Genomic DNA, 26,558 nt, shown 5'->3' with positions numbered 1-26,558 from the left:
TCTAAGGGCATGCAACTGAGTTTAGGATTGTTCTGTTGGAACTGTCCAAGGTTTTAAACCACAAGGGAAAGGCAAGGTGCAAATATTTTTCCTTGCGGAACAAGGCTTCTTCACAACTCCACTGCAATACCAAGCAAAGCAGCGTCCATTGAAATCAATACTCTATGAACAGTACAATAAGACCTCATTGGGGTAGAACAATAACAGAGCTCTAGAGGTGTTTCGAGTGGTTAGACTATGGATCTGGGAGATCCAGTTTTGAACCCCCGCTCTGCAGTAGAAGCTTGCTAGGCGACCTTGCGGCAGTCACGTATACGCTCATCCTAACGTATCTTATAACTTGTTGTGCGGATGATATGGAATAGAGAAGAACGATGTATGTAAGCCATCTGTTATATCCCCAGATCATGTTCCAATAATTAGACTCTGGAGTATTGCTCAGTAGCTTTTATTACGGACGTACACCAGGTCCACAACTTCTGGATAACATTTATCCCCACAGAATCCTCCCTCCCACTTTCTCAGAGCATCTGGTCGCCTGTACTTTCAGTTGTACTCAGCGCCAAGCATCTGGTAGCCTGTACTTTCAGTTGTACTCAGCACCAAGCATCTGGTCGCCTGTACTTTCAGTTGTACTCAGCACCAAGCATCTGGTCGCCTGTACTTTCAGTTGTACTCGGCACCAAGCATCTGGTAGCCCGTACTTTCAGTTGTACTCGGCACCAAGCATCTGGGAGCCTGTACTTTCAGTTGTACTCGGCACCAAGCATCTGGCAGCCTGTACTTTCAGTTGTACTCTGCACCAAGCATCTGGCAGCCTGTACTTAGGTTGTACTGCACCAAGCATCTGGTCAGCCTGTAATTTCAGTTGTACTCGCACCAAGCATCTACCTTGTACTTTAGCTGTACTGCACCAAGCATCTGGTCAGCTTGTACTTTCAGTTGTACCGGCACCAAGCATCTGGTCATTGTTCTTTCTAGTTGTACTGCACCAAGCATCTGGTCGCCTGTACTTTCAGTTGTAATTCGCGACCAAAACATCTGGTAGTCTGTAATTAGTTGTACTCGCACCAAGCATCTGGTCGCCTTCTGTACTATTGCACTCGCACCAAGCATCCGGTCGCCTGGTAAATTTCAGTTGTACTCAGCCAAGCATCTGGTAGTCCCGGTGCCTTTCAGTTGTACTCAGCAATCTCGCACGGTCAGCCTGTACCTTTCAGTTGTACCTCGTAGCACTGTAAGCATCTGGTCGCCTGTACTTTCAGTTGTACTCGCACTGGCATCTGGTAGCCCAGACTCTCAGTTGTACTCGGCACCAAGCATCTGGGAGCCTTGCACCAGTTGTAATTGGGACCGGGCATCTGGCAGCCTGTAATTTCGAAGCTGTACTCTGCACCAAGCATCTGGCAGCCTGTAATTTCAGTTGCGGTAATTTCGCACCAAGCATCTGGTCGCCTGTACTTTCAGTTGTACTGCACCAAGCATCTGTCACCTGTACTTAGTTGTACTCGGCACCCGCTATCTGGTCGCCTGTGTACCTTCAGGCTGTACCGCACCGCGTCCTGGTCGCCTGTTCTTTCAGTTGTACTCGGCACCAAGCATCTGGTCGCCTGTACTTTCAGTTGTACTCAGCGCCAAGCATCTGGTAGCCTGTACTTTCAGTTGTACTCAGCACCAAGCATCTGGTCGCCTGTACTTTCAGTTGTACTCAGCACCAAGCATCTGGTCGCCTGTACTTTCAGTTGTACTCGGCACCAAGCATCTGGTAGCCTGTACTTTCAGTTGTACTCAGCACCAAGCATCTGGTCGCCTGTACTTTCAGTTGTACTCAGCACCAAGCATCTGGTCGCCTGTACTTTCAGTTGTACTCGGCACCAAGCATCTGGTAGGCCCTCTGCATTTCAGTTGTACCTCGCACTGAAGCATCTGGGGAGCCTGTGAAAATACTTTCAGTTGTACTCGGCACCAAGCATCTGGTAGCCTGTACTTTCAGTTGTACTCGGCACCAAGCATCTGGCAGCCTGTACTTTCAGTTGTACTCGGCACCAAGCATCTGGCAGCCTGTACTTTCAGTTGTACTCTGCACCAAGCATCTGGCAGCCTGTACTTTCAGTTGTACTCGGCACCAAGCATCTGGTCGCCTGTACTTTCAGTTGTACTCGGCACCAAGCATCTGGTCACCTGTACTTTCAGTTGTACTCGGCACCAAGCATCTGGTCGCCTGTACTTTCAGTTGTACTCGGCACCAAGCATCTGGTCGCCTGTACTTTCAGTTGTACTCCGCACCAAACATCTGGTAGCCTGTACTTTCAGTTGTACTCTGCACCAAGCATCTGGTCGCCTGTACTTTCAGTTGTACTCTGCACCAAGCATCTGGTAGCCTGTACTTTCAGTTGTACTCGGCACCAAGCATCTGGTCGCCTGTACTTTCAGTTGTACTCGGCACCAAGCATCTGGTAGCCTGTACTTTCAGTTGTACTCCGCACCAAACATCTGGTAGCCTGTACTTTCAGTTGTACTCGGCACCAAGCATCTGGTCGCCTGTTGTACTTAGCCAGTTGTACCGCACCAAGCATCTGGTAGCCTGTACTTTCAGTTGTACTCCGCACCAAACATCTGGTCGCCTGTACTTTCAGTTGTACTCGGCACCAAGCATCTGGTCGCCTGTACTTTCAGTTGTACTCGGCACCAAGCATCTGGTAGCCTGTACTTTCAGTTGCACTCGGCACCAAGCATCTGGTAGCCTGTACTTTCAGTTGTACTCGGTACCAAGGTCAGTAGCAGATAACATTGGAGCCACCTGGCTGCCAGCCCAAGGCAAGTTAACAACAACAACTCTTTCCCATGGGCACGGCAGGTCAGGGGAGGCCTAGTTGTCTACCAAGCAGCGCAGAAGCCATCAACTCAGGTCAAGGCAGGAATGCATGGACAGCAATGGCTACATATATCAAGAACTGGTTAAATATATCAAGAACATCTTGGCATGACCCTGACCCAGTCTTGGGCCCCCATGGAATAGAAAGGCAGAATACAAATTACATATGTAAGTATTAGTCTGTGGTGTGTACATGGCCCCTTCCGCACACGCAAAATAATGCATTCTCAAACCACTTTCACAACGGTTTGCAAGTGGATTTTGCTATTCCGCACAGCTTCAAAGAGCACTGAAAGCAGTTTGAAAGTGCATTATTCTGCATGTGCGGAAGGAGCCCATTATTCGGCAATCTCCTCTGGAAAAATGTGTGTTTGGATTGTTTCTACCAGATACAAAACCCGTCTAAGCAAGAGGCAACCACAAGACAAAAGAAGCCTTGTTCCTTCTTGCAAGTAGAAATAAAAGCAGGAAGGGGGACCACCATGCATTTACCCAAAAGTAAACAGTGCCTAAGGGGTGTGTCTGGGGCCTGCCATTAGGCATTGCGGGTTTTGATTTCGCAGGACCTCTTGATTGAGTGGACAGGGTCTACCTTTATCTGGTTGTAAATATCTAGGCTCTGATCCCAGGGTTCAGATGACTGCCCAGAGGTCAGGACAAGGTATGTAGGTCTAATCCAGGGGTCTGCAACCTGCGGCTCTCCAGATGTTCATGGCCAATTGGCCATGCTGGCAGGGGCTGATGGGAATGTAGTCCATGAACATCTGGAGAGCCGCAGGTTGCAGACCCCTGGCTAATCCTTCCATATGCCGTTCACTACTGCATGGATAAACGTATTAGCTTCTATGCATTTATGTCTTTGTTTTTAAGTGTACTCTTTAAACCTAGTACCCGTGCTCTGCTTGAATTATGAGCAATGTGGAAACAGGCTTATCACTGGGATCAGAGTATTGATTGACAAAATAATAATAATTGATAATGCATAATAAAATGAAATTGCAAAAACAAAAATGTTAGAAAAAGATGGGTCATCATGACTTGCTCCAAAAGAAACTTTACTTCTCCAATGTGGGCAATCAGGTTGAAACAGCAGTCGAAACGGTCGAAACGGTCAGGTTGAAACAGCTTGAATGTCATCATCTGCAAACCGCCCCCCTCCAAAACCCCTCCGAAACAAAACAGAAAATGGTGCTGCCCAGTGCTGAACCTGATGCGCTGAAGTGCAATTTGAATTTACACCATTTTTTAAAAGCACACAAAACGAGGGGTTTGAGATGAAAAAAACCCCACATTTGTGAAACAATGGGTTGTGATTATATCGGAACACCCTGACAAGGAGGAATCCAGCTTGGCTCCCAGTTCAAAATAAAGGGCAGAATGCCATTTCATTTTCGATTGGTGCACTACCCCCCATGCATTTCCAAGGCTTCCTTACTTTCACTGTTTTCTGTGGCTGTGTGGCGAGTGGGCTGTGCAGGACACAAATTGTACAAGGCTGTCCTGGGTGCATTAACGTGGTGCAGGAGAGAGATGGTGAGTAAACAGTAAGGTTGCCACATGTCCTGGTCATTCCGATTCTCAGAGCCCAAATGGTGTCCACAAGAACTGCAAATTGACCCAGATCCCCAGCCTTCTTTTTAAAAAAAACAGTTCTGATCCCAGGTAGATCCAAAACTAGCAGGCAAAACATCCAGGCAACAGGATTCTGAATCGTATATTGCAGTGGTGGCGAACCTATGGCACTCCAGATGTTCATGAACTACAATTCCCATCAGCCCCTGCCAGCATGGCCAATTGGCTGATGGCAAGTGTAGTCCATAAACATCTGGAGTGCCATAGGTTCGCCACCATGGGTATATTGAGACAAAAGACAGCTCCCGCCTTCCACCGTTCTTGCCAACCAAGGAAAGACAAAGCGGCGATTGATGTGCTCACTACATCTCTCCCTGAGGGACACCTGAGCAGACCCTTGTAGGAACAAACTGAGACGTGGAAGGGTCTTCCTATGACCCCCTTCCCCATTAAGAACATGAGAATGCCCCGCTGGACAGGGGTGGCAAATCTACTAGGAAGCCCTAGACCTGTGGTGGCGAACCTTTGGCACTCCAGATGTTATGGACTACAATTCCCATCAGCCCCTGCCAGCATGGCCAATTGGCAGGGGCTGATGGGAGTCGTAGTCCATAACGTCTGGAGTGCCAAAGGTTCGCCACCACTGCCCTAGACAGTCACCTAGGGTGCCATTGGTAGAGGCGTGCCGCTCAGCCTAGCTGCTTGAGTGCAGTATCAGAGTCTGTCCCCAAAAGGCACCCACCCTCCCCAGCTCCGGTGGACAACCAGTAGGAAGCCTGTTTCTCTTTTCTCTTCCCCAGTTGGGGGATGGGGAGCAATGAGGCCTAGTCTGGGACCTGGCCAGGCCTTCTTCCTTCCTCTGGTCCTCACCTGACTCTGGTGGCGGGAGGACCAGAGGAAAGGCTGCAGTTTCTTGCCATAACCTGGCAGGGGCAGGGGAAAGAGTCCCATATTTCCATCTCCTTGCAGTGTATTGTGGGGGGGAAGGGGAGGCAAGGGAAACAGGAACCACCTTCCTGCAGTGTGTGTAGGACACCTTTGTCAAATTGTCACCTTTGACTAAAACTGTTGGGTGGCCCCTGATGCTTATGAGACCAGTGGATGGTCTAGTCCAGCATTCTGCTTCATACAGGGGTCAGCAAACAGGGTACAGAGGTAGGAGTTGGCTTGTACACACAGCTGGATTTTTTTGTGTGTGGTACCTTTGCAGAATGCAAAGACAGACAGTAGGTAACAATCTTTTTGCATGACTATAAAACTGGGCCTCAGTTAGCATAATAAGTAAATTGGACTGGCCAGACTGGGGAACATTTATGTTCAGCACTGTGTAGGGCAGTGATGGCGAACCTTTTTGAGACCGAGTGCCCAAATTGCAACCCAAGCCCCACTTATTTATCGCAAAGTGCCAACCTGGCAATTTAACCTGAATGCTCAGGTTTTAGTTTAGAAAAAAACTGGTTGGCTCGCTCTTCCTCTGCCCCTCCCGCTCGAGCAGGGGCCAGCCTGCTCTATCCTCCAGCAAGTCCCGCGCGCACCGCTCTATGCCTCTCAAGCATCTCTGCCTCCTCTGCACCTCCCGCCCCCCTCGGGCAGCAACCACCTGGAGCACAGGCACCAGGCCCGCCAGCCAAGTCCTCCCTGCTCACCGTAGTGCGTGTACCTCATGCTCAGTGCCCCAGGCCAGCCTAGATATGTGTGTGTGTGGGGAGGTGATTTTCCACCCCCACATGACGAACTCTGTGTACGCGTGCCCACAGAGAGGGCTCCGAGTGCCACCTCTGCCACCCGTGCCATAGGTTTGCCATCACTGGTGTAGGGGCTGAAAGAGGAAACTGATGAAAAGAGCCCCCAATTCACACCTCATCTCTGCCACAAAGTTAGGAGGGGGCCGTGGGCAGTAGAGGGACAGGGGCTTATCCTATCATAAATCCTAGCCAGGTTTTATGAACTCTGTACATTGTTTTTAACTTCATTTAATTTATTTTATTATGTGTAATGTTGTTTTTGGCCTATTGTGTGCAATACTGTTTTTGGCCTGGTGTACGCCGCCCAGAGCCCTTCGGGGGTGGGTGGTTAAAAAATGTAATATATAAATAAAATAAATAAACAAACATGGAGATGTAATCTGAGCTTCCAAACAGGGTTGTTAGAAGGATCCCTGAGCGAATGCACGTGGAACTTTTTGAACCCTCGGAAATGCTGTAGAAATGTTTGTCTCACCGAACTACATTTCCAAAGATATCACAACATCAAAACATTTCCAAGTACCAAAATGAAGTGTTGATAAAAACAGAGACTGTCCCATATGACTATACGATAACATTCTTGGTTATGCCAGTCGGGAATATTGATGGCAACTGATGATTCCGCAGGAGTTTCTGACAACAGCAATTGAGATAATTTGCACTCTTGCATGGCTTATTCTTTCCGAAGGAGTTTGCCGCCACAATGAAATAAAAGAGAGAGGGAAGTTGCCAGGGAAACCCTTTGGAAATATTTCTGTGGCCTGAAAAATACCCTGCGGGGTGGAGTGGGGGATCCTCTGTTCATGGTACTGACTGTCCTTTGGAAACCAACCTTTTAAAGTCATCAAGTGGAGGGCATTAAAACACTTGCCTTGCTGTAGTTTGGAGTTGTCATATGTCACTCTCAATCACAGTGGGATTTCCAGCATGGAACTATTTTCTTCTTTGAGCAGCCAGAGAGGAGACTAGTCAGATATAAGGACTACTGAAATCCCATTCATTGTGATGGGGGATATGTCTGTCTGCCTGCCTGTCTGCCTGTCTGCCTGTCTGTCTGTCTATCATCCGTATCTCTCCCCCCCCCGCCCCCACTTCTCAGGGATCAAAAGGAACTTGCCTCATTGTTCTTCCCTCCTCTACTTTATCCTCACAACAGAAATCTTGTGAGGGCAGCAGTGATGAAGTGAGGGGAAATCCACACCTGCATGAATTGGCCTTCGCCCTCCTGCCTTCGACATCGCGGACTGCAATGTATAAAAAAGTCTGGCGCAGGCCATCCTAGATGTCTCTAATAAGGGTGCTCTGCCTCTGGAGGGTAGGTTAGACTGTGAAGTTGTGATGGGCCCAAAGTCCCCCAGTGAGCTTCCACAGTAGATCAGGGAATTTGTGTCCAGTTGGGCCAGGTCCTTGTTTGATTAACCCAGGGGTCTGCAACCTGTGGCACTCTAGATGTTCATAGACTACAAATCCCATCAGCCCCTGCCAGCATGGCCAATGGAGCCACAGGTAGGAGAGCCAATTGGCCATGCTGGCAGGGGCTGATGGGATTTGTAGTGCATGAACATCTGGAGAGCCACAGGTTGCAGACCCCTGCTCTAACCACTAATCCATGCCAGCTTTCTATGCCTGTGTGTGAGAAAGACTGCAGGGCCCCAAATAACCTCCTTCTGGACCTGGTACAAAAATGTAACCCATCTCATACATATAATCTTATGAAAGAAAGCTAGTCTATTTCCGAAATGACATAAACAGGTTGTGTCAAGGTAATGGGGTTGCAGCCTTGTTCAGTAGACCCATTCTCGAACCCTGACAGGGACTCCTGGCAGCAGTGCATGGTCAATTCACACAGTATGGGACGCACAGGTCTGGTCTGGAATCCCCACCCTGTGCAAGGAACAGATGCAAGTTGCATGCGTTCCTTAATCCCTGCATGCCCAGTGCCTGATTGGGATCTTTCGGTGCCTTGACCTGAAATGGTTCCAAGGGGCATTTTTTGGCATACTGTGGGAGCCTTTGGTGGTAAATTGTTTCTAGGTGGGACCGCTTCAAACTGCAAGTGAGGCAGTGGTGGGATCCAAAAATTTTAGTAACAGGTTCCCATGGTGGTGGGATTCAAACAGTGGCGTAGCGCCAATGGGACTGGGCGGGGCACGATGGGGGTGTGACTGGGCATTCCAGGGGCGGGGCATTAATAATTTCTCTGCTATTGTAAAAAACTCTTACTGTAAAAAAAAGTTCCTAATTTCCAGCTGGTATCTTTCTGTCCATAATTTAAACTCATTATAGCAAGTCCTATCATCTACTGCCAACAGAAACAACTACTTCTCCCTCTTAATTGACTGTTCGAATAAAATACTTTAACTCTTTCTTCAAATACTTAATTTTGTTTCCTTAGAAATCAAAAGAAGGATACTTTCCTTACACATTAAACTTAACCATATTTCTAAAAATGATGTTTTCGTGTAAAACAGCCCAACAGGGAGCAATTATCCTGCTTTCTACCTCTTCTCTAACCAGTTTCATTGGTTGTGGCACAACAGGACTTTATGATTTTTGGACCTAATGGAATGTCTAGCACCGAAAAGTAAGAATCTGGATTAGTAAACTCTCTCAGCACAATACACAAATAATGGGAGTAACCCACCTCCTCGGGAACTGGTGAGAACCTGCTGGATCCCACCTCTGAAGTGAGGGATTCACTGTTCAACAAAGAAACAAAGGCTGATTTTTCAAGCTGTGTCAAAATGCCTCACTGCAGATCCGGAAGTTGCCTTCGTTGCAGTTAACTTCTTTGCCCTGGTGTTGACTTCCCCTGCACTGTTCCCCTGTTCTTCATGGGATTCGCGGTAGGATGGGCAAGATATGTTCCCCAAATGTTTCTTCACAAGTCTGGAAAAGCTTCTCCAGGTCGGCATTCATCGAAGTTTCTTCCTATCGAAGTTCCACCCATACGGATTAACCTCTCTTTCCCGGGTTCTGATTGGCTGAATCTCCCCCCATTCCCCCCACTCACTTTCACTATTCTAGTTTTAAATGACTCTGAACACAAAACAGGCGCTGAGGATCGGCGCCCTCGCCCCCGTTTAAAATCCTTGAGTGTGCAACAAAATCGCTGTTCCACATCCCCCCTCTGTCTAAAGTCTAAATCTAAAATCCTTGCGTGTGTGAGAAAAACGCCACCCTCCTGTTTGCGGTGCCTGCACACGCCGCTTTTCTGTCCAAGATTTCTCCCTCCTTTCTAAAACCCAAGGTTTTCCCCTCTGTTTTTTCCCCACTGCAAGGAGGGGGGGGGGGGCTGATTCTCAGCGCCTGTCCATTGGTGCAGTGGGCCAGAGCAGTAAGGCAGGAAAAGTGGCCCTGGTTCTGCTACCAAGGAGTTTTGCATGGCGACAGAAGCCACCGGAGCAACAAAGGGGCATTTCAAAAGAACCTCAATCTTTGCGGTTCTGGAAATTCACAAAGCAAAACCAATGCTGCAGGCGGCACCGGGGCAAAAATGTGGCAGACACATGGCAGCACCGGGGCAGTGCAGAACTCCCGATTGCATCAGGGCATTCCCCGTGCCAACAGAGGAGCAATTTCGCCATGCAAAATCAGCCAAAATCTCCCTTAAATACAAAGCTAGCAAATTTATAAGGTAGGAAAGTCAGGTTACAACTCTCCTCCCTAAGAAATTATGGAGCAATATTTATTCCTGTAGTCTCCCTTACCTACAGTTTGAAGTGGTACAAGTCTAGGAGGTTATCTGCTCCTTGTGTGAATTAGGGCACAGAGATGGGAGTTTGCTTGTACACACAACTGGAATTTTTTTGGTGGCACCTTTGCAGAATACAAAAGTTGAGGCCCTTTTACATGAACCCCCTTTTCAAAGAGCCTCCTTTTACATGTTCTACCTGGGAAAAAGATTTTGTCAGGAGGAAGAGAAAGAACAGGATCATAGTGGAAAGCTCTGCCGTATACCTATGCATATTAATTTCAATAATGGAGGCCACACACACAGAAACATTCCTCCACTGGATGCAAAACTCTGAACAACAACAACAAAAAAGTTTCCCAGCCATTTACACTAAAGTGACTGGTTACGCTGTCTGCTTGTGAAAGCTTCTTAAAGCAAAGATTAATTGATCAGAAATTCCAGTATCTCAGCGGCGCAGCAAACAAGTCCTGCTCTCTCCTTTTTAAAAGGAATCCCCTTTAACATAGCTAGGGAGGTCAAATACCCAAGTCAATTAATCTTACCCAACCAGTGAAGAGCTCTCTCTTTGGCAAGGTGGAATGGGCTTCCTTCAGCTACATCAACAGGAAGACGTCCAGAAATTTACTACCAGGACAGAATCTGTGATTGTGGCACGACGCAGACTGAATTGGTGTTTTGGAATATGCTGCCACAGGAGGTGGTGATGGCCACTAACCTGGATAGCTTTAAAAAGGGCTTGGACAGATTTATGGAGAAGAAGTCGATCTACGGCTACCAATCTTGATCCTCCTTGATCTCAGATTGCAAATGCCTCAGCAGACCAGGTGCTCAGGAGCAGCAGCAGCAGCAGAAGGGCATTGCTTTCACATCCTGCATGTGAGCTTCCCAAGGCATCTGGTGGGCCACTGCTAGTAGCAGAGTGCTGGACTAGATGGACTCTGGTCTGATCCAGCAGGCTAGTTCTTATGAATCTGTAATTCATATGCTTCTACAGTGCACATTTTATAAAACAATCAGGTCCAACTTGCGGACCCCTTTTGTTAATAAAGAAGGTCTATCAGACCAAGAAAAAAAATGGTTAACTTTTAAATGTCGATTCTTGTGCTCTCTCTGAAATGGTGCCTAAGCACCTGAGTTATGTCAGTAAATTGCCACTATGATTGTATTACTCTGCGATCACTATTCATCTGTACTGTTTATTATGCCAATAAAAGGTTTTGATTTGAAGTTTCCCAGCCACACCTAGAAAGTCAAACATGTTGCATACATGTTATGTAATGGTTTGTGCTCTAAATATACCCATTCTTGCATGTAGGATGAACAGGAGACGTCTGCCACAATCTTGCTTCTGTTTTACGTACGTGAACTGCCCCTCTGAAAAGTCTGAAGAGGGTTTCAGTTTACTTTGCTTCCCTTCCTCTACGCCATTCAGGATTTGCCCCAAGCAGAAACATGGAAGATGAGAAACCTACATCCGGACATCAATTTTTCAATCTGGCCAAAATCTGTCAGTACTTAAATCTGGAGATTGAAGCCATAAACAAACAAGGGTGGATCACAGAAAGATAGAACCTCAATGTTTAATTCATCTGCAGCCGCTTTCTGGACCTTCTTTGTATTGAAACGAAGTGGAAGCCATCTTAAGGGACCAGGAGCAAAATGATGACGTTGGAAGGTTTGAGTTTTGAAAAACTGATGGGTGGAGAAGAATCCTGGGGTAACCCCAAGCTGCACGCAGTTAAAACCACTCCGAAAGCCCAAGGGATTCAAGAGATACAGGTGTTTTTAACCTGCTGTGGCCATTTGGGAAAAATCGGGGGCCCGAATTTCAAAAAAACTGATTAGTGGGGGAGAATTCTCAGAATGCAATGAAAATGGGAGGGCAAGTAAAAGAAAGGATGGTCGGTGAGTGGAAAGGAAAGATGGTATTAGGAAAAGAGAAGAGCATATGGGGTTGCTATGAAGAGAAAGAAATAGTGTGAGGAATGGGATACAGAACAAATGACTCTCCCGAGTCCTTGTGGGTTCCTCACAGGTCCAAATAACTGTGCCACAATACAGATGTACTCAGAAGACTTTTCGGATGGAGGGTCTGGAAGCAAAGGTAGCAATCCCATTTGCTCAAGTCGATCTGGTCAGGGTGCCTAGTTTGGAAACTGCTTATGCACCTTACAAGTGTAGCTTTGAGCGTCAAGGGAAGAAATATAATGTGATAAGCAACATCAATTATTTGGCTGTTACTGCCTTTAATATTTTTCCTCAGGGAAGACTGGTTAGCATTGCTGGATTCTGTCATCTGTGTTCGGTAGCTTGCTGCTAAAGCCACAGTGAGCAACATTTACAGCCCCATCCAAAGGCGAGGATGCGGACTGAAACGCTTCCAGGAAACAGTGCGACCTTGTACCAGCGTGTTTCCTGTCTTCAGGGCATGTGCCCTGGCAGAAAGGGCAGACAGGCTAGTGGCTGAGTGTCCCACAGCCCCATTGCTACAACATTTGGAAGTCTGCTGAGCAGTGGGGCTGCACTGGCATCATGGTTGGATTCTAGCACGGAGGGGTCAGACTGGGGGCAGAGCTGATGTTAGTCGGCTCCCTCCCGGGGTTTAGGGCTGTTCGTGCAGTGTCCTGGACCTCAGATGTATGCCACCCTTTTGTGTCACATATCCTTTAAATCCTATGGAGCTTTCCAGCAGCGGGGAAATTTTGGGACTTTTAAAACAGCCGCACCATTTTTCCTGTTAAAATAATACCCTTGAGATTGAAGCTATGAATCTGCCTGGAAGTAGTTTGGTATTTCTTCCTTTCATCCATAAGAAGAACAGGAAGAAGAGGAGTTTGGATTTATATTCCCCCTTTATCTCCTATAAGGAGACTCAAAGGAGCTTACAATCTCCCCCCCACCCCCACACACAACAAACACCCAGTGAGGTGTGCGGGACTGAGAGACCTCTGAAGAACTATGACTAGCCCAAGGTCACCCAGCTGGCATGTGTTGGAGTGCACAAGCTAAGCCTCCACAGCTCAAGTGGCAGAGTGGGGAATCAAACCCAGTTGTCCAGATTATAGTGCACCTGCTCTTAACCACTACACCACACTGGCATGACACAGATCTGTGTGTGTACATACATACATATTTTAACTGTGGATCAGTTCTGATAAACAAGAGAACAAAGAGAGTTCTTATATATTTTAAATTCACGCCGCCTTACACACTAGAGAGCCATTTTTGAAATGCTGCACAGCTCCTCTCGAAGACAATTTTGACACTAAATTAACTCAGACTGAAAGAGCGAGGGTGCAGGTTTTTAAAAACTGATAGCACTTCAAAATGGCTAAGAGTATAGAACACACTTCCAATTACTGTCAAATTCTGGGTAACTCAGGGTCTGTAAATATCAAAGATTGATTTTTCCTCCAGCAAACATAGAGCTATACTTCACCGTTATTGGTTACATTTTTAACAGAAGTGATAGACGTAATCAGAGTGCCAAGCGCAGTGATTACGTCTTCTCCATAATAATGCCAGTATAATAAGCTTCGGTAAGCATCTATGCTGTTTGTTTTTCACAATAGCCTAAGTTCCTTTTGACGCATCCTTACTCATCTGTGACATCTTTAAATCGGTGCTTAAATCTGTATTCTCCCCTTCGTCGTAAAAACACTGAATTTCCTTGCAAAGTCTTTTTCATAGGGCTTTTTCGCACACACGGTTTGTTCCTGATTTAATATATGTGGTCATCACGGTTTCTGCCTTTTTTTCCGCATACACTTGAGCCATAATGTGCCTCGACCCCTAATCTGTCGCTCATTTCAGCCTTTGTCTCACATTTTTCCTGTCGCTCGATGCTTGTGCAACTTTTTTGGATAAAACGGATTCCCCCCATAATTCTGGTGCCTAGGTGCAAAACGCAACTTGAACAAGCGACTGCGAGGGATCACGCCCACTGTGTGATGAGATTTTCTCCAACCAATCAGGATGCGCTAGAGCTTGCCAGTTGCGCATGCACATTTCACTGTTTCGTTTCCGTCTCACTCGCCTCCCGCCCCTCCTCGCAGTCGCTCATGCAGTGCATTGCATTGCTTATTCCACCAGGTAGGGGCCAGGGCTGAAAAGACCCTGGCCCTCGTGGAACCCAGCCAGACCTCCTTTGGACCAGGGATCTCCAGTAGGTTGCCTGGTGGGGCAATATGTGGAGAGATAATATGAGAACTCATTCATTTTTACTTGCTGCCTTTGTCAAAATCACTATTCTGCGTATTACTTAACATGATACTTTGATACAAGAGCATTTGTGCCAAAGTTTATTTTTACTTTCAAACTGATCGGGGGAGCAGGACTAGGGAGGCACTAAGATCCAGGCAGAGCATTCTACAACAAGGAAGGTCCAGTATGCTTTGTTCTCTGGCAGAGGAATATACAACCTTTTTTATCACCTTTCTATGGAACATAGGTAGTATAAACAAAGCTGGCCTAAACTGGATAGTCCACACCACCCAGCCTTGTCAGATCTTGGAAGCTTAAACAGAGTTGGCCTTGGTTAGAACTTGGATGGGGAACCACCCAGGAACTCTAGGGTTGCTATGCAACAGCATGCTAGTTCAGTGGTGGGATCCAAAAATTTTAGTAACAGGTTCCCATGGTGGTGGGATTCAAACTGTGGCATAGTGCCAATGGGGCTGGGTGGGGCACGACGGGAGGCGTGGCCAGGCATTCCGGGGGTGGGGCATTCCTGGGCGGGTCTGTGGCAAGGATGCAGCCGTTGCGCCGGTCCTTGGGCGGGAAACGAATGCACGCAGGCGCAGGCTGCCACGCACGCCGGTGCACCTCCTGCTAGACTGCTTCAAGTTCTGCGCGCTACTGCTGAGAGGAGGGGCGTAACTAAGGCAAAAATCACGTGGCAAAATCGCCAATTAGTAACCCCCTCTCGGCACACACAAATAATTAGTAACCTACTCTCGGGAACCTGTGAGAACCTGCTGGATCCCACCTCTGGGCTAGTTAATGGCAAGCCTCCTCTAAACATCTCTTGCCTTGACAACCCCATGGGATCGCCAAGTCCGCTACGACTTGATGGCAAAACAACAACCAGACCCTTTCCACCTCACCCCCCAAACAACACAGTTGTGGGTTGTTAGTGCTAGCAAAGCTAATAAAGCTACCAGTTATAAAGACGATAAAGCTTTCACAATCCAGGAGCCAGTGCTGCAAAGACTGTCAGACCCGGATTGGGAAGATCCTAATTTAAATTCCCTCTCAGCCATGAAAGATTGCTGGAGGAACACAGGCCAGTCACCCAGAGCAGCCTAACCTACCTCACAGGATAAAATGGAGCCACAGCGAGCCACATGCTTAATCTTCGTGGAAGAAATGCAGGATAAGAAATACACTAAATCAATCCACCCAAGCCCCGTGAACAAGGAAATAACCCTCGTGGATCCAATTGTGGGTGGTTCCTTCATGTGCTTCCCACAGATAGAGTGGAGTTGCATGCTGAAGTTCTGCACATAAAAAAATCTAGTTCCTTTCATATCCAAAAGTAGCATCAGGTAGAAGTCAAGCCCAGTCCCATTTCCCTGACATGCTAGTTGTCACATTCAGGGAGTTTTCTTTTTACTGCAGCCTGATCTAACACAGTTTCTCCCCTTGCCTCTAGAAGTGCCAGAGCCTAGGCGAAGTGTCAGGTACGTCTTAACGCATGCGCACACTGGGCAGTCACCGGGGGGGGGGGGGTGTCCCACGAACATAGGGGCCCCATGCTAATGCATTGTGACTTGCTGTCAATAAATAAATAAATAAATACTATACTATAATAAACTATTCAATATCAGTGACTAGAAAAGGCATATTTAGTGTGTGTTTTACTAGAAATGGAGGAGCCGCATGGCGTAGTGGTTAAATGCTTGCACTGCCACTCACACGGTCAGGAGTTCGAGCCCCCTGTGGGTCAGATATCCTGGCAGCTGGCTCATGGTCAACTCAGCCATCCATCCATTTCTTGGTCGGTAAATGAGTACTTAGATCATAGCTAGGGGGTAAAGAGTAGCCGGAGAAAGCAATGGCAAACTACCCCACAAAAACAGCTTCCCTATGAAATCTCTGCTTGCAGTGGTACCCCAGGGTTGGACACGACTGGAAGGGAAACTTTACCTTTTTGCTAGAAATAATGAACAATATTGTTAATTTTTATGATAACAAGTGGATATTGGCATTCGCCTCTGATTTGGTATCAGTCACCTCTGCAACTAAATGTGCATGTATGTGTGTGTGTCTCACACACTGCTTTGCACGGGGTGTGTGTGTCTATAATGCCATTAATATGGCCCTGCAAAGTGTTGAATAATGTTAGCCAGTATGGCTGAGTTAATCCACCTTTCTGACACAGCGATTGTACCCGTTATAAGTCTGTCTTCCAGGTTCCATCTTACCTTTAGGTGTCTTCTGCAGGAATGTTGTCTAGGAACCAGCTGTATACGGATAGCATCTCAGTTCACCTAAGATCCATTGCAAGCAACGAAACCTATTGGCAAGCAATGGGAGCAGGAACCTGATCTGAAAATCAGCTATCTGTATGTGATTTAGAGATGACAGTCTTCTCTTTATTCCAACGTGAGCTTTGAAATGTATAGCCAGGGCCTATTAGATTGCATGAAATCAGGTAGATTCTAAACTCAAAAACACCCCCCCCCCCACACACACACTGATGCAGGAATTGCAAATGTGGATATTTCATTTCAAGCAATGAATTGAAAGCAAGTCTTAAAACCTATTGAACTCATTTTGGAGACTACTGCTTTCATTTGTTATTATTTTGAATTCTGGGGGGACGCAAAGTAGCTAACCTTCTGTGAGTCCTGTCTTATAGGACTATAAGTATGGCTTGTGACCCAACTCAACATAACCAACTAGCCAGCCATGATGACTTGACGCACCTCTCTAGCTCCAACCTGGAATTGCAGAAGGTGATGTCAATGGGCTGAAACACCTGTTAGGTTGCATCCTATGATTGGCTTGGTGGACTGTAAGTTGATCAGGCCTGCTGCAGGCCATGTGCCAATCACTTTTAAAGGACCAATGCTCTGAATTGTGAAATTACTTACTGGCAAGCTTATTTGCACAAATCTGTATCTTGTCACATGCTCCTTTTTGACAGGTTTGGCTGGCGGCTGATACAGCGCTCAGTCTTTCCCACTGAACAAATGCTGCTTAGGCTGAATCATATGAACCGGCTCATGGCCCATAAACCAGGTAGTAAAAATAGTGTCTACCTGCTCTATGCAGAAAAAACAACACATAATATAATCTCGTGGAAGATGATAGAGAAATGGCAGACTCAAGCTGCTATAAAGCCGGGTTATTCTACAACATGTTGACTTTTTAATCAACCATCTTCCTTGGTAAAGTCAGTATGATGGAGAAGGCTGTCCTCTCGAGATATTTTCTCTACTTTGAGAGAACTGTATTGGCCTTTTAATATCTTCTCTGGAATAAAGTATAGTTGACATGGAATTTACTACCCCAAGATGAAAAGATGGCTGCTAGCTCGGCTTTTAAAAACAATTAGTGATATCCACGGAGGATGAGTTGATTTGTGGCTATTTGTCATGGAATGTCTGTGTTTGGTAGAACCACATCTGAATATTTGGTGCTGGATGCCAATGACAGGAGAGGGCTACTGCTTTTATGTCTTTCTGCTGGGATTTGGCAAGTGCCAGCCACACAATCCAGTAACGAAGGAGTTAATTGTTGCATGCTAATTAGTTCGTGAGGTCAGAAGTCAGTGACCAGGTAATTGATACCCATTGGTCAAGCAGACTGGCTGCATTCCAGTAGGCTTTAGATATATATTCTTTGTTACACTCTGCATGTGCTCAGTCAGTCACTCAGTCTAACTCTCTGTGTGCACTGGCGTAATGCCCATTGGGCAAGGTGGGCAGCTGCCCAGGGCATCACCTTGTGGGGGGCATCAAAATGCTGGGTTCGTTTTGGGGTATTTTAGTGGTTTTCCATTGTTGGCCTGCAGGGGGCGCAGTTTTTAGGCTAGCGGCACCAAAATTTCAGCGTATCATCAGGAGACTGTCCTTATGCTACCTCCCAAGTTTGGTGAGGTTTGGTTCAGGGAGTCCAAAGTTATGGACTCCCAAAGGGGGTGCCCCTATCCCCCATTATTTCCAATGGGAGCTAATAGGAGATGGGGGCTACAGTTTTGAGGGTCCATAACTTTGGCCCCCCTGAGCCAAACTGCACCAAACTTGGGGGGTATCACTAGGGCAGTCTCCTGATGAGACCCTGAAAGTTTTGAGACCGTGCCTTCAGAAATGTGCCCCCCACAGCCTGCAACCCCCATTGACAGCAATGCAGAAAACTCAATGCAGAACAAAGATTCTTGGGCAAATTTCTAGGATGTTCCTGCAGGGGGTGCATTTTTGGATGTATCGGCACCAAAATTTCAGGGTATCATCTGGAGATGATGGCACCCCCCAAGCTTGGTGCAGTTTGGTTCGGGGGGCCAAAGTTATGGACCCTCAAAACTGTAGCCCCCATCTCCTATTAGCTCCCATTGGAAACAATGGGGGATGGGGCATCCCCCTTTGGGAGTCCATAACTTTGGACTCCTTGAACCAAGCCTCACCAAACCTGGGGAGTAGCATAAGGACAGTCTCCTGATGATATGCTGAAATTTTGGTGCTGATATGTCTAAAAACTGCGCCCCCTGCAGGCACCAATGTCCTTGTGAAAAATTTTTTTGGTCATGGTGGAGTGGCCGCCCATGGGGGGGGGGGGGCATCCAACGCAGGCTTTGCCCAGGGCTACAGTTTTCCCAGGGCTACCTCGTTACGCCCCTGTCTGTGTGTGAGTAGTAGCCATGTGATAGTCTAAGGCAGTAAGCTGGCTGTTGGAGCTAGCTAGTTAGAAAGATGTTTCTTGTTTTCTTCCAAGTTACCCTTCCCTGTTAGTAAGTGAACTTTATTTCAGTAAAGCAACTGTCTCTGCTTCCTTATTGCACTGCTTCATAAGTATTTTTCCCCAACACTTTCTCATGAGCCAGTCTGGCTCTAAGTATTTTCTTCAGCCAAATTGAGGCTTGCTGTTGCCTTTTCCTGTGCTGATGGATGTCAGGACCAAGCTGAGCTACTGTGGAACATGGGAACACTCCTAAGTGTTCTTCCCCCAAGCAGTGGCTCGGGCAGAAAATAGTCCCTTTATGTGAGCTTCCCAGACACACTGCTGGAAAGGGAAACAGGGTTGCTATTTGCTCATTGCCAGCAGGGAAAGCCTTGATAGCAATCTCCAGTCACCCTTAATCGGGCAGCGGGGTGGAAATGGGTGTGAAAATCATACTGTGACAAGATACTTTAGGATTCACCTGAGACTCTGTGATTCAGACTGGGGTGCAACCTAGGCCCCTTCCGCACATGCAAAATAATGCCCTTCCAATCCACTTCCAATGCACTTTGCAGCTGGATTTTACTGTGCGGAATAGCAAAATCCACTTGCAAACAATTGTGAAAGTGCATTATTTTGCATGTGCGGAAGGGGTCCCAGAATGTCCTGCAATGCGGTGATGTCACTTCCAGCTATGTACCCTTAACTAGTATTATGGCATCAGAAATTTGCAATTCTGGTAAGCCTAAGGTGACCAGATTTTCACCTTTTTAAAGCGGGACGCGCAGCGCGCATATCATCGCCATAGCACACTGTTTTCTGGGGCGCCCCGGCTTCCCACCCTGTGACAGGGTATAAAGTGCGGGAGCACCTCAGAAGACAGTGCAGCAGCCTTCCAAAAATCGATACGAAAAAAACCCGCGGACAACAGCGAAGCGGGACTGCCCCGCCAAAAGCGGGACGTCTGGTCACACTAGGTAAGCCCCACCCCTGTCATTCTCCCGGGGGTTGCTGGCCAAGGACGGGCAGCTTTAAAGGGAATGCTGGGCTGTACGAACCATGGCTCCGACCCTGCAGGGCAGTCCTTAAATCTAATTACAGAAAGAGGTTTGCTGCAAAGAATGGTTGGCGTCGGACTGAATGCTATTTCACATGCCACAGCAGGAGGACATACAGAACAGGCAGCTGCATCATGTTTCAGGTCTTCCACAAGTTTCCTGGGGTGAAAAAAATATTTCAAAGTATATATTTTAGGAGTCTGTCTAAAAGGCACAAGCGACCAAGACTCCCTTCTCTCTTTAGAATCTCCATTTCTAGAGTTGGCCTTTCCTTTGCTGCTCAACACCGTGGCAAGAGGTATCGCTCAGCATGTAATGCAAAGTACCCCTTGGGAAGGTAAGGGAAGGGAATACGTATAGTCCGAAGGACAGGTTAATTAGGCATGTGTGATTCCAGAGGAGAAGTTAAGAGCAGCAGAAATGCAAGACAGGGTCAGGGAGAGAAATGAAATCTGGGTTAGTGCTTCAGTGTTTTAGTGGAACGAGCGAGACCCTTTAGAATCGAAACTTCCTCGAGATTGTAGAACATCCGGAAGGCGGGAAAAGAGTAAAAAGAGACACAGGAATAGTGCAGTGAAAAGGCAAGTTTTATTTACTTTTAATACTATACAGAGAGAAGGGGGGGAAAAACAGAAAGTAGCCACAATTACAGCATGGCTGTTGCTGGCAGTGTTGGAAATCTTTTTTTTTGTTTCCTGTTTGCGTGTCTTTGATTTTTTTATCTGAAGAAAACGAATGGAGGGGAAAAAAAAGCATATACAGTCTCATAAAGTACACTTCAGGTTACAAAGGACAGCAGCTTTTTTCCCCAGCAATTCTAATCCAGTAGTTCACACAGCGGTATCTTTTTTTTCTCCCCTGCAAAAATGGGATCTTATTTACAGCGGCTTCCAAAGAAAGAGGTGTTTTTTTTTAAAAAAAAACCTAAAGCGACAGCATTTTTTTTTAAAAAAAGAGGCATGAAAAATCTCATCCACAACCTACATTCGTCAGAAAGCTGCATTTGACACAACATTTTCTTGGGCCTCAGCGAGGATTTTCAATTATTTACGGCACATGGAAAATCTTTCAGAGGTTGTGGGAGTGTCCTTTTTAAAAAACTGATATTGTACTTCCCATGAAAAGGCTGCTAAATTTTTAAAAACTGGATTTATCTGTTGTCTTGGTCTGGAATTTAGCAACCGTTGGGATCTCACCACAGTGTGTGCTTTGCTTAAAAAGATATGCGGGTTGCTCCTTGGCTATCTTATTGCATTCCTCCCAGTTCAGAGAGACAGCCAAGAAAAACTGTTGATGACTGACGGCAATTCTATGCACAGCTGGCTGATGCCGGGCCTGTGTCTTACTCCTGGACGTACACGGAAGGAGGCTTCGCATCCTTTTAATTTGGATGTCCTATAAATCAGTTGCTTCCCAGTAACTGGGGTCAGGAATGGGCAGCAAACTTGAAATTCCAGACACACATTCTAGGAAGCAGGCTCTGTAAAATGTGCAGTAGCTTGTCACTTTTAGCACTGATGCTGTTTGGTTTAAAACAATTCAGATATGGATGCCCATATTAACTTTCAGCATGCAGCATATGAAGTTGCCCAACATAATTCTTTTTGCCTTTTGGCCTAGCCATAGTATGGCTATTCATTTTTTAAATTTATTCACTTTATTTATAGTCCGCATTTCTCACTAAGGCCGCAAGCAGCTCCAGTCGTTCTTGGGTTTTGCTAATTTCTACCGAGATTTCATCCCCGACTTTGCAGAGAAAGCCCTGCCCCTCATGGACCTGCTCCGCACCAAGGGAGGGGTGGGGTGGCATGCAAGGGAGGGGCGGGAGGGGGCCTGGCATCTGGACCTGGCCCACCCACCCTAGCAGAGGGAGGGAGGAAGGGAGAGGGAGTGAGGGGTGGCATGCAAGAGAAGGGGAGGGTGAGTGAGTGAGTGAGGGGTGGCATGCAAGGGTGGTGAGGGAAGATCCCTATGCATTTGGTTGTTGTGAATTTTCCAGGCTGTGTGGCCATTGTCTGGTAGAGCTTGTTCCTAACAGGGAGCAGCAGTGGCTTAGTGGCTAAGAGCAGTAGCTAAGAGCAGGTGCACTCTGATCTGGAGGAACCGGGTTTGATTCCCAGCTCTGCCGCTTGAGTTGTGGAGGCTTATCTGGGGAATTCAGATTAGCCTGTGCACTCCCACACATGCCAGCTGGGTGACCTTGGGCTAGTCACAGCTTCTCGGAGCTCTCTCAGCCCCACCTACCTCACAGGGTGTTTGTTGTGAGGGGGGAAGGGCAAGGAGATTGTCAGCCCTTTTGAGTCGATTCGATTTCGAATACCTTTAATGGCATATATCTATGATATATATGGCATATTGAGTCTCCTACAGGAGAAAAAGGGGGGATATAAATCCAAACTCCTCCTCCTCCTCCTAATGTTTCGCCTGCACCTGTGGCTGACATCTTCAGAGGAGTATCACGGAGAGAAGTCTGTTACACACTGTCTCCAGTGGAGGAACGTTAGGAACAAGAGCTACTAGACCACGGCCACACAGCCCGGAAAACCCACAACAATCAGTTGAGTCCGTCCGTGAAAGCCTTCGACAATCCTATGCATAATTACTCCAATTATAAACCCACTGAAATCAATTCAGAGGATTTCCTAGGGTTGCCAGCCTGTGGCGGCCACCTGGCGGGACACTTATGGCAGGGGTACCCCTGACAACATGCTTATATTACTTCCAACATGACCGGGAACTGATGGAATTATTTCGCCCCAACTTGATGTTGCCTGTTCCAGGTCTTAGTGAGAAATGCGGACTATAAATAAGGGAAATAAATACAAATGAATAGCCATACTATGGCTAAGCCAAAGAATTATGATGGGCCAAAGTCAAAATGCTTGAAAGGGATCTAAAAATGAGGCTTCCTCTTTTTAAAAATAAATTGTGGATACAGTCCAACCAAAGTTCATACAGCGGTTTTAAGACCCACCGGTTTTAATTAGGGAAATCAAAACACATTTTCCCCATTAGTATCAGTGGGTCTTAGAAGTCCTTGGCTTTGGATGCACAGAGCTCTTTAAAAAATATCCTGTTATTTAAATCAGATGTTTACCATTATGGAGAACCCTTCCCGAAGTGCCATTTGAAAAGACAGGCTTATAAAGGTGGGTACTGGGCGTGAACAGGTGCGCCTAGTTATTTTCTAGCAATGGGATCTTCTATGACATCATGCATGATTGGCAATACTTATAAACCAAAGGCTGAATCCAAATGGAGGTCAATTTTTTGGTGATTCCCTCATCCACTGGAAATCAGTACTTCACCCACTTTACTGCCCCCCTCCAAAAATTCCCAGGAGGAACATTTTAGGGAGCTCAGAGGGTCACCCATGTAAAATAACACCTGCCAAGGGAGATTTTCTATCAGTTAGGTACTAGAGAACAGGTGACAAATTGCCTCAGAGATGTTCCTAAAATTCCTTTCTGCAGAAAGATATTTCTTGCCCAATCATAAGCCCTTACACCATGGAGTTTGGCCACCACATGTGAGTTTCCACATCCCTGCTACATGTAAATGGCGGTTTGCTAGACAGAGCATGAAAACTGTCAGTACTTTATGTGGTCGTTGCTTCTAAATAATTTAGACTGTGAGGAAAACCGGGAATTGCTTCCCTGCGACAACTTTATGGCAGCTGTATCGAGTCCTAATGAATGCAAAGAAATAAAGTGAACAGTTAAGAGCTTAAGCGCCACAGGATTGACAAGGCTAAAGTTTACTCAAGTTTACTCAAAGTAAGTCCTAAGTAAGACTGTGTCCATGCAATGGCCAAATTACATGAACAGTTTTTGAAGAGTTGGGGTCTAGTTCCCTGGACCTAGGTTGCTTTTCCCACAGTCACATAAGAACTGTGGGGAATGACTTTTTAAAAGTCCCGACTGGACTCAAAATGACAGCATGGGGGAAAAGATCGATTTCTATGCTTTTATGGGTAGAAACTAAAGAAGTATAAATTTTCTCCACAGGAACTTATCTCATAATAAGGACAGCTTATTTGCTCACCACACAGAGAGAAAGGGAAAAACAACAACAGTGGCCCCACAACAAACTAGAGAGAATTATACAAGGTTCTTGTCAAATTGATTTTTATGGGATTCAAAAGTATCCAATTTTTTTCTGAACGGAACCCAAAGCATTAAATGTTTCATAATTCTAGTCCAATCTAAATGCTCAGGGCCAAACTAGATCTGAATCCAACATCAGATCCTCTGAAGATGCCAGCCACAGATGCAGGCGAAACGTCAGGAGAGAATGCTGCTAGAACACGGCCAGACAGCCCGGAAACCACACAGCACCCCATTGATTCCGGCCGTGAAAGCCTTCGACAATACATCAAACTAGATCTGATGGTGGGCTGGAACACAGATCCGGCCCAGTCCCCTAAATGTTGGTGGCCCTAGTTTAGACATCAAAAGAATCACAAAAAAAATGACTGCAGAACTCCCTCTGATCCATCATTTAGATCTGGTCACATTTCTCCTGTTTGGATTCTGGGTTTTACTGAATGAATGATCCATGTCATATGATCAATATATAACGACGCATATAACATTTGACAGGGGCCTCCCTACTGCTTTTGTTAGTGCTCCTAATATATAGGTGCCCAAATATATAGGAGCCCAAATACTTAGGTAGGTGAGATTCCATGTGTATTCCTGGCCTTTTAACTCCATTTCCTCCGACCTGCCCAAAGCGGAGATCAGACACAAACCTGATAGGTTAGAAAATGTCTGGCTGGGGGCATTTATAGGGCAGACTGCTAGAAGCATTTATAGGGCAGACTGCTAGAAGCAAACTGCTAGAAGCATTCAAGAATTCCCTCTATTACTCCTGAAGTGTTTGTCTCTGTGGTAAACAATTAAAAATTGAGGCGTATATTGTGGTGGGATTCAGCAGGTTCGCACCAGTTCGGCAGAACCGGTTGTTAAAATGGAGTTTGTAAACAACCAATTGTTAAATTATTTGAATCCCATCACCGGAACCGGTGGTTAAATTATTTGAATCCCACCACTGGGCGTATAGTTTAAAATAAATAAATGCCCCTGCTCCTGTCATGCTTTCTTAACTTGACACATTTAAGGACATACATTCACAGAGGTGGCTGCAGTTCTGCAAGCTTTACTGGGGGCATATGCATTAAAGGGTGTTTCCGTACAGGCCAAATATAACATGTTCAGGCCCTTTTAAAAAGCGTTCTGGGGGAGACGTTCCCACACAACTCGCCCCCCCAAACGCTTTTGACCTGTTATATTTGGCTGAACCCAGGTTAAATGAAAGTCACCAAATTAGCAATCCCCCCCCCTTCAACCTGGGTTGCAGTTGCTTTCTGCTTTCCTGTGCGAACTACGGCATGCAAGAAGCATTATATTCCCGCCCTTCCTGACCACCATTATGGTGGACTCTCTAGGCGGCTACCATTAGAGTGGATTCCCTAATAGGCAATCGCCAGGTTGCACCAGTAAGTGGGTGGGAGGGATTCTCGAGTGGGGGGGGGGATATTCTCAGCTGCACGGTTTGCCCAGAAACACAGCAATTCCTGTGTGAATCATGCTACCCTGGTGTGAGGATCCCAGATGTTCCCTGAACCAGCTGTGCAAATGGTGAGACAGGCAACATGGGTTTCTTTAGTCCATTTGTCTTGCCTGTGCAGAATCAGCCAATGTGTAACAGAGGGCACAGAGAAAAAGAAAATAAGAAATCTGTTCTAGGTGGTTAGCAGCGATATACAGGACTCTTCACTGAACGTCAACATCCCGTAGAGGTGGTGAAAATTTTGGTTGCCATTTGTTAAATTCATTTTCATCTGAACTTAGTTTAACTCCACGCTATCCATTGTTATTGATCAAGCAATCGTCATGCTTGTAACACAGGAAAAGGGTGACTACAGACAACCTTAATGAAGTGGGAACGACTCTTGGCTTGCTTATAACTATTTGGCAAGGTATCTGCATTGCCATGCCAACTGGCAAAGGGAACTTTATCCTGTCTGCACATCCAGTAAGAAATCTCGGGAAACAGGGGAATAGTAACATTTCCCTCACTATTGAGCAAGAGTCTACAGATGACCTGTTTATCAGCTAATGACCTGTGTATCTTGGTAAATTACTGCTTGATAAACGGTCACTTATTTTTAGCAAGCTAGCAAAGTAATGCCGGCAGGGGGACAGCCCTAAGTTATGTCAAGTTTAAGAGGCCTTCTAGCATTCCCAGAAAATGTGCATTATTCTGACCTCGAAATGTAGTATTTTTAGAACTGAGAATGGCCCCATCATCTGAGGCCTTCAACTGAATCTTACAGCTCGCGCTTGAAGGCCGCCAACGGATAATGGCCGTACAATGTCCAAATTTCCCCTGTTTTTTTAATATTATAACAAGATGCATGGCAGTTTGTAGCTGAAGTCCAGAAGTGTGCCATCTTATATATATATTTCTCAGACAGAGAATTGTGCCTTTTCAGATCGAGAGGGAAACAGAAAGAGAATGTTGTGTGTATACAGCTTTGGACCACAGCCTGCATTTCTGAGGAAGAAAAAGGTGAGAGAGGGAGAGAAATTAAAATTAAAGAGCGCTAAGGCAATCTTTTCAATGGCACAACATACCGAGTTTGTCATTCATTTCAGTGACATCACAAAGGCAAACTGGAGGAGTTATTGTAAACATATACCATACTGCACGTCAGCCACAGG

The 26,558-nt window shown here is 46.3% G+C and overlaps 2 protein-coding genes across 4 annotated transcripts in view; both read right to left on the bottom strand.

Annotated features, from left to right (window-relative positions):
• Positions 1 to 26,558, bottom strand: part of LOC125436749 (A-kinase anchor protein 2-like) — a 480,182-nt gene that overhangs the window by 145,652 nt on the left and 307,972 nt on the right. The gene's annotated exons all lie outside the window — the stretch shown is intronic.
• LOC125436751 (paralemmin-2-like) overlaps positions 24,864 to 26,558 on the bottom strand; it is a 161,947-nt gene continuing 160,252 nt past the window's right edge. Inside the window, exon 8 of the mRNA XM_048504007.1 lies at positions 24,864 to 26,391. Within this exon, the coding sequence (XP_048359964.1) occupies positions 26,165 to 26,391 (227 nt within the window). The 3' untranslated portion in view covers positions 24,864 to 26,164. The remainder of the gene's footprint in view (positions 26,392 to 26,558) is intronic.

The sequence above is a fragment of the Sphaerodactylus townsendi genome, linkage group LG07 (assembly GCF_021028975.2).
Source record: "Sphaerodactylus townsendi isolate TG3544 linkage group LG07, MPM_Stown_v2.3, whole genome shotgun sequence".
Taxonomy (NCBI): domain Eukaryota; kingdom Metazoa; phylum Chordata; class Lepidosauria; order Squamata; family Sphaerodactylidae; genus Sphaerodactylus; species Sphaerodactylus townsendi.
Note: the sequence above shows the minus strand (reverse complement) of the source record. Positions and strands in the feature narration are given on the sequence as shown.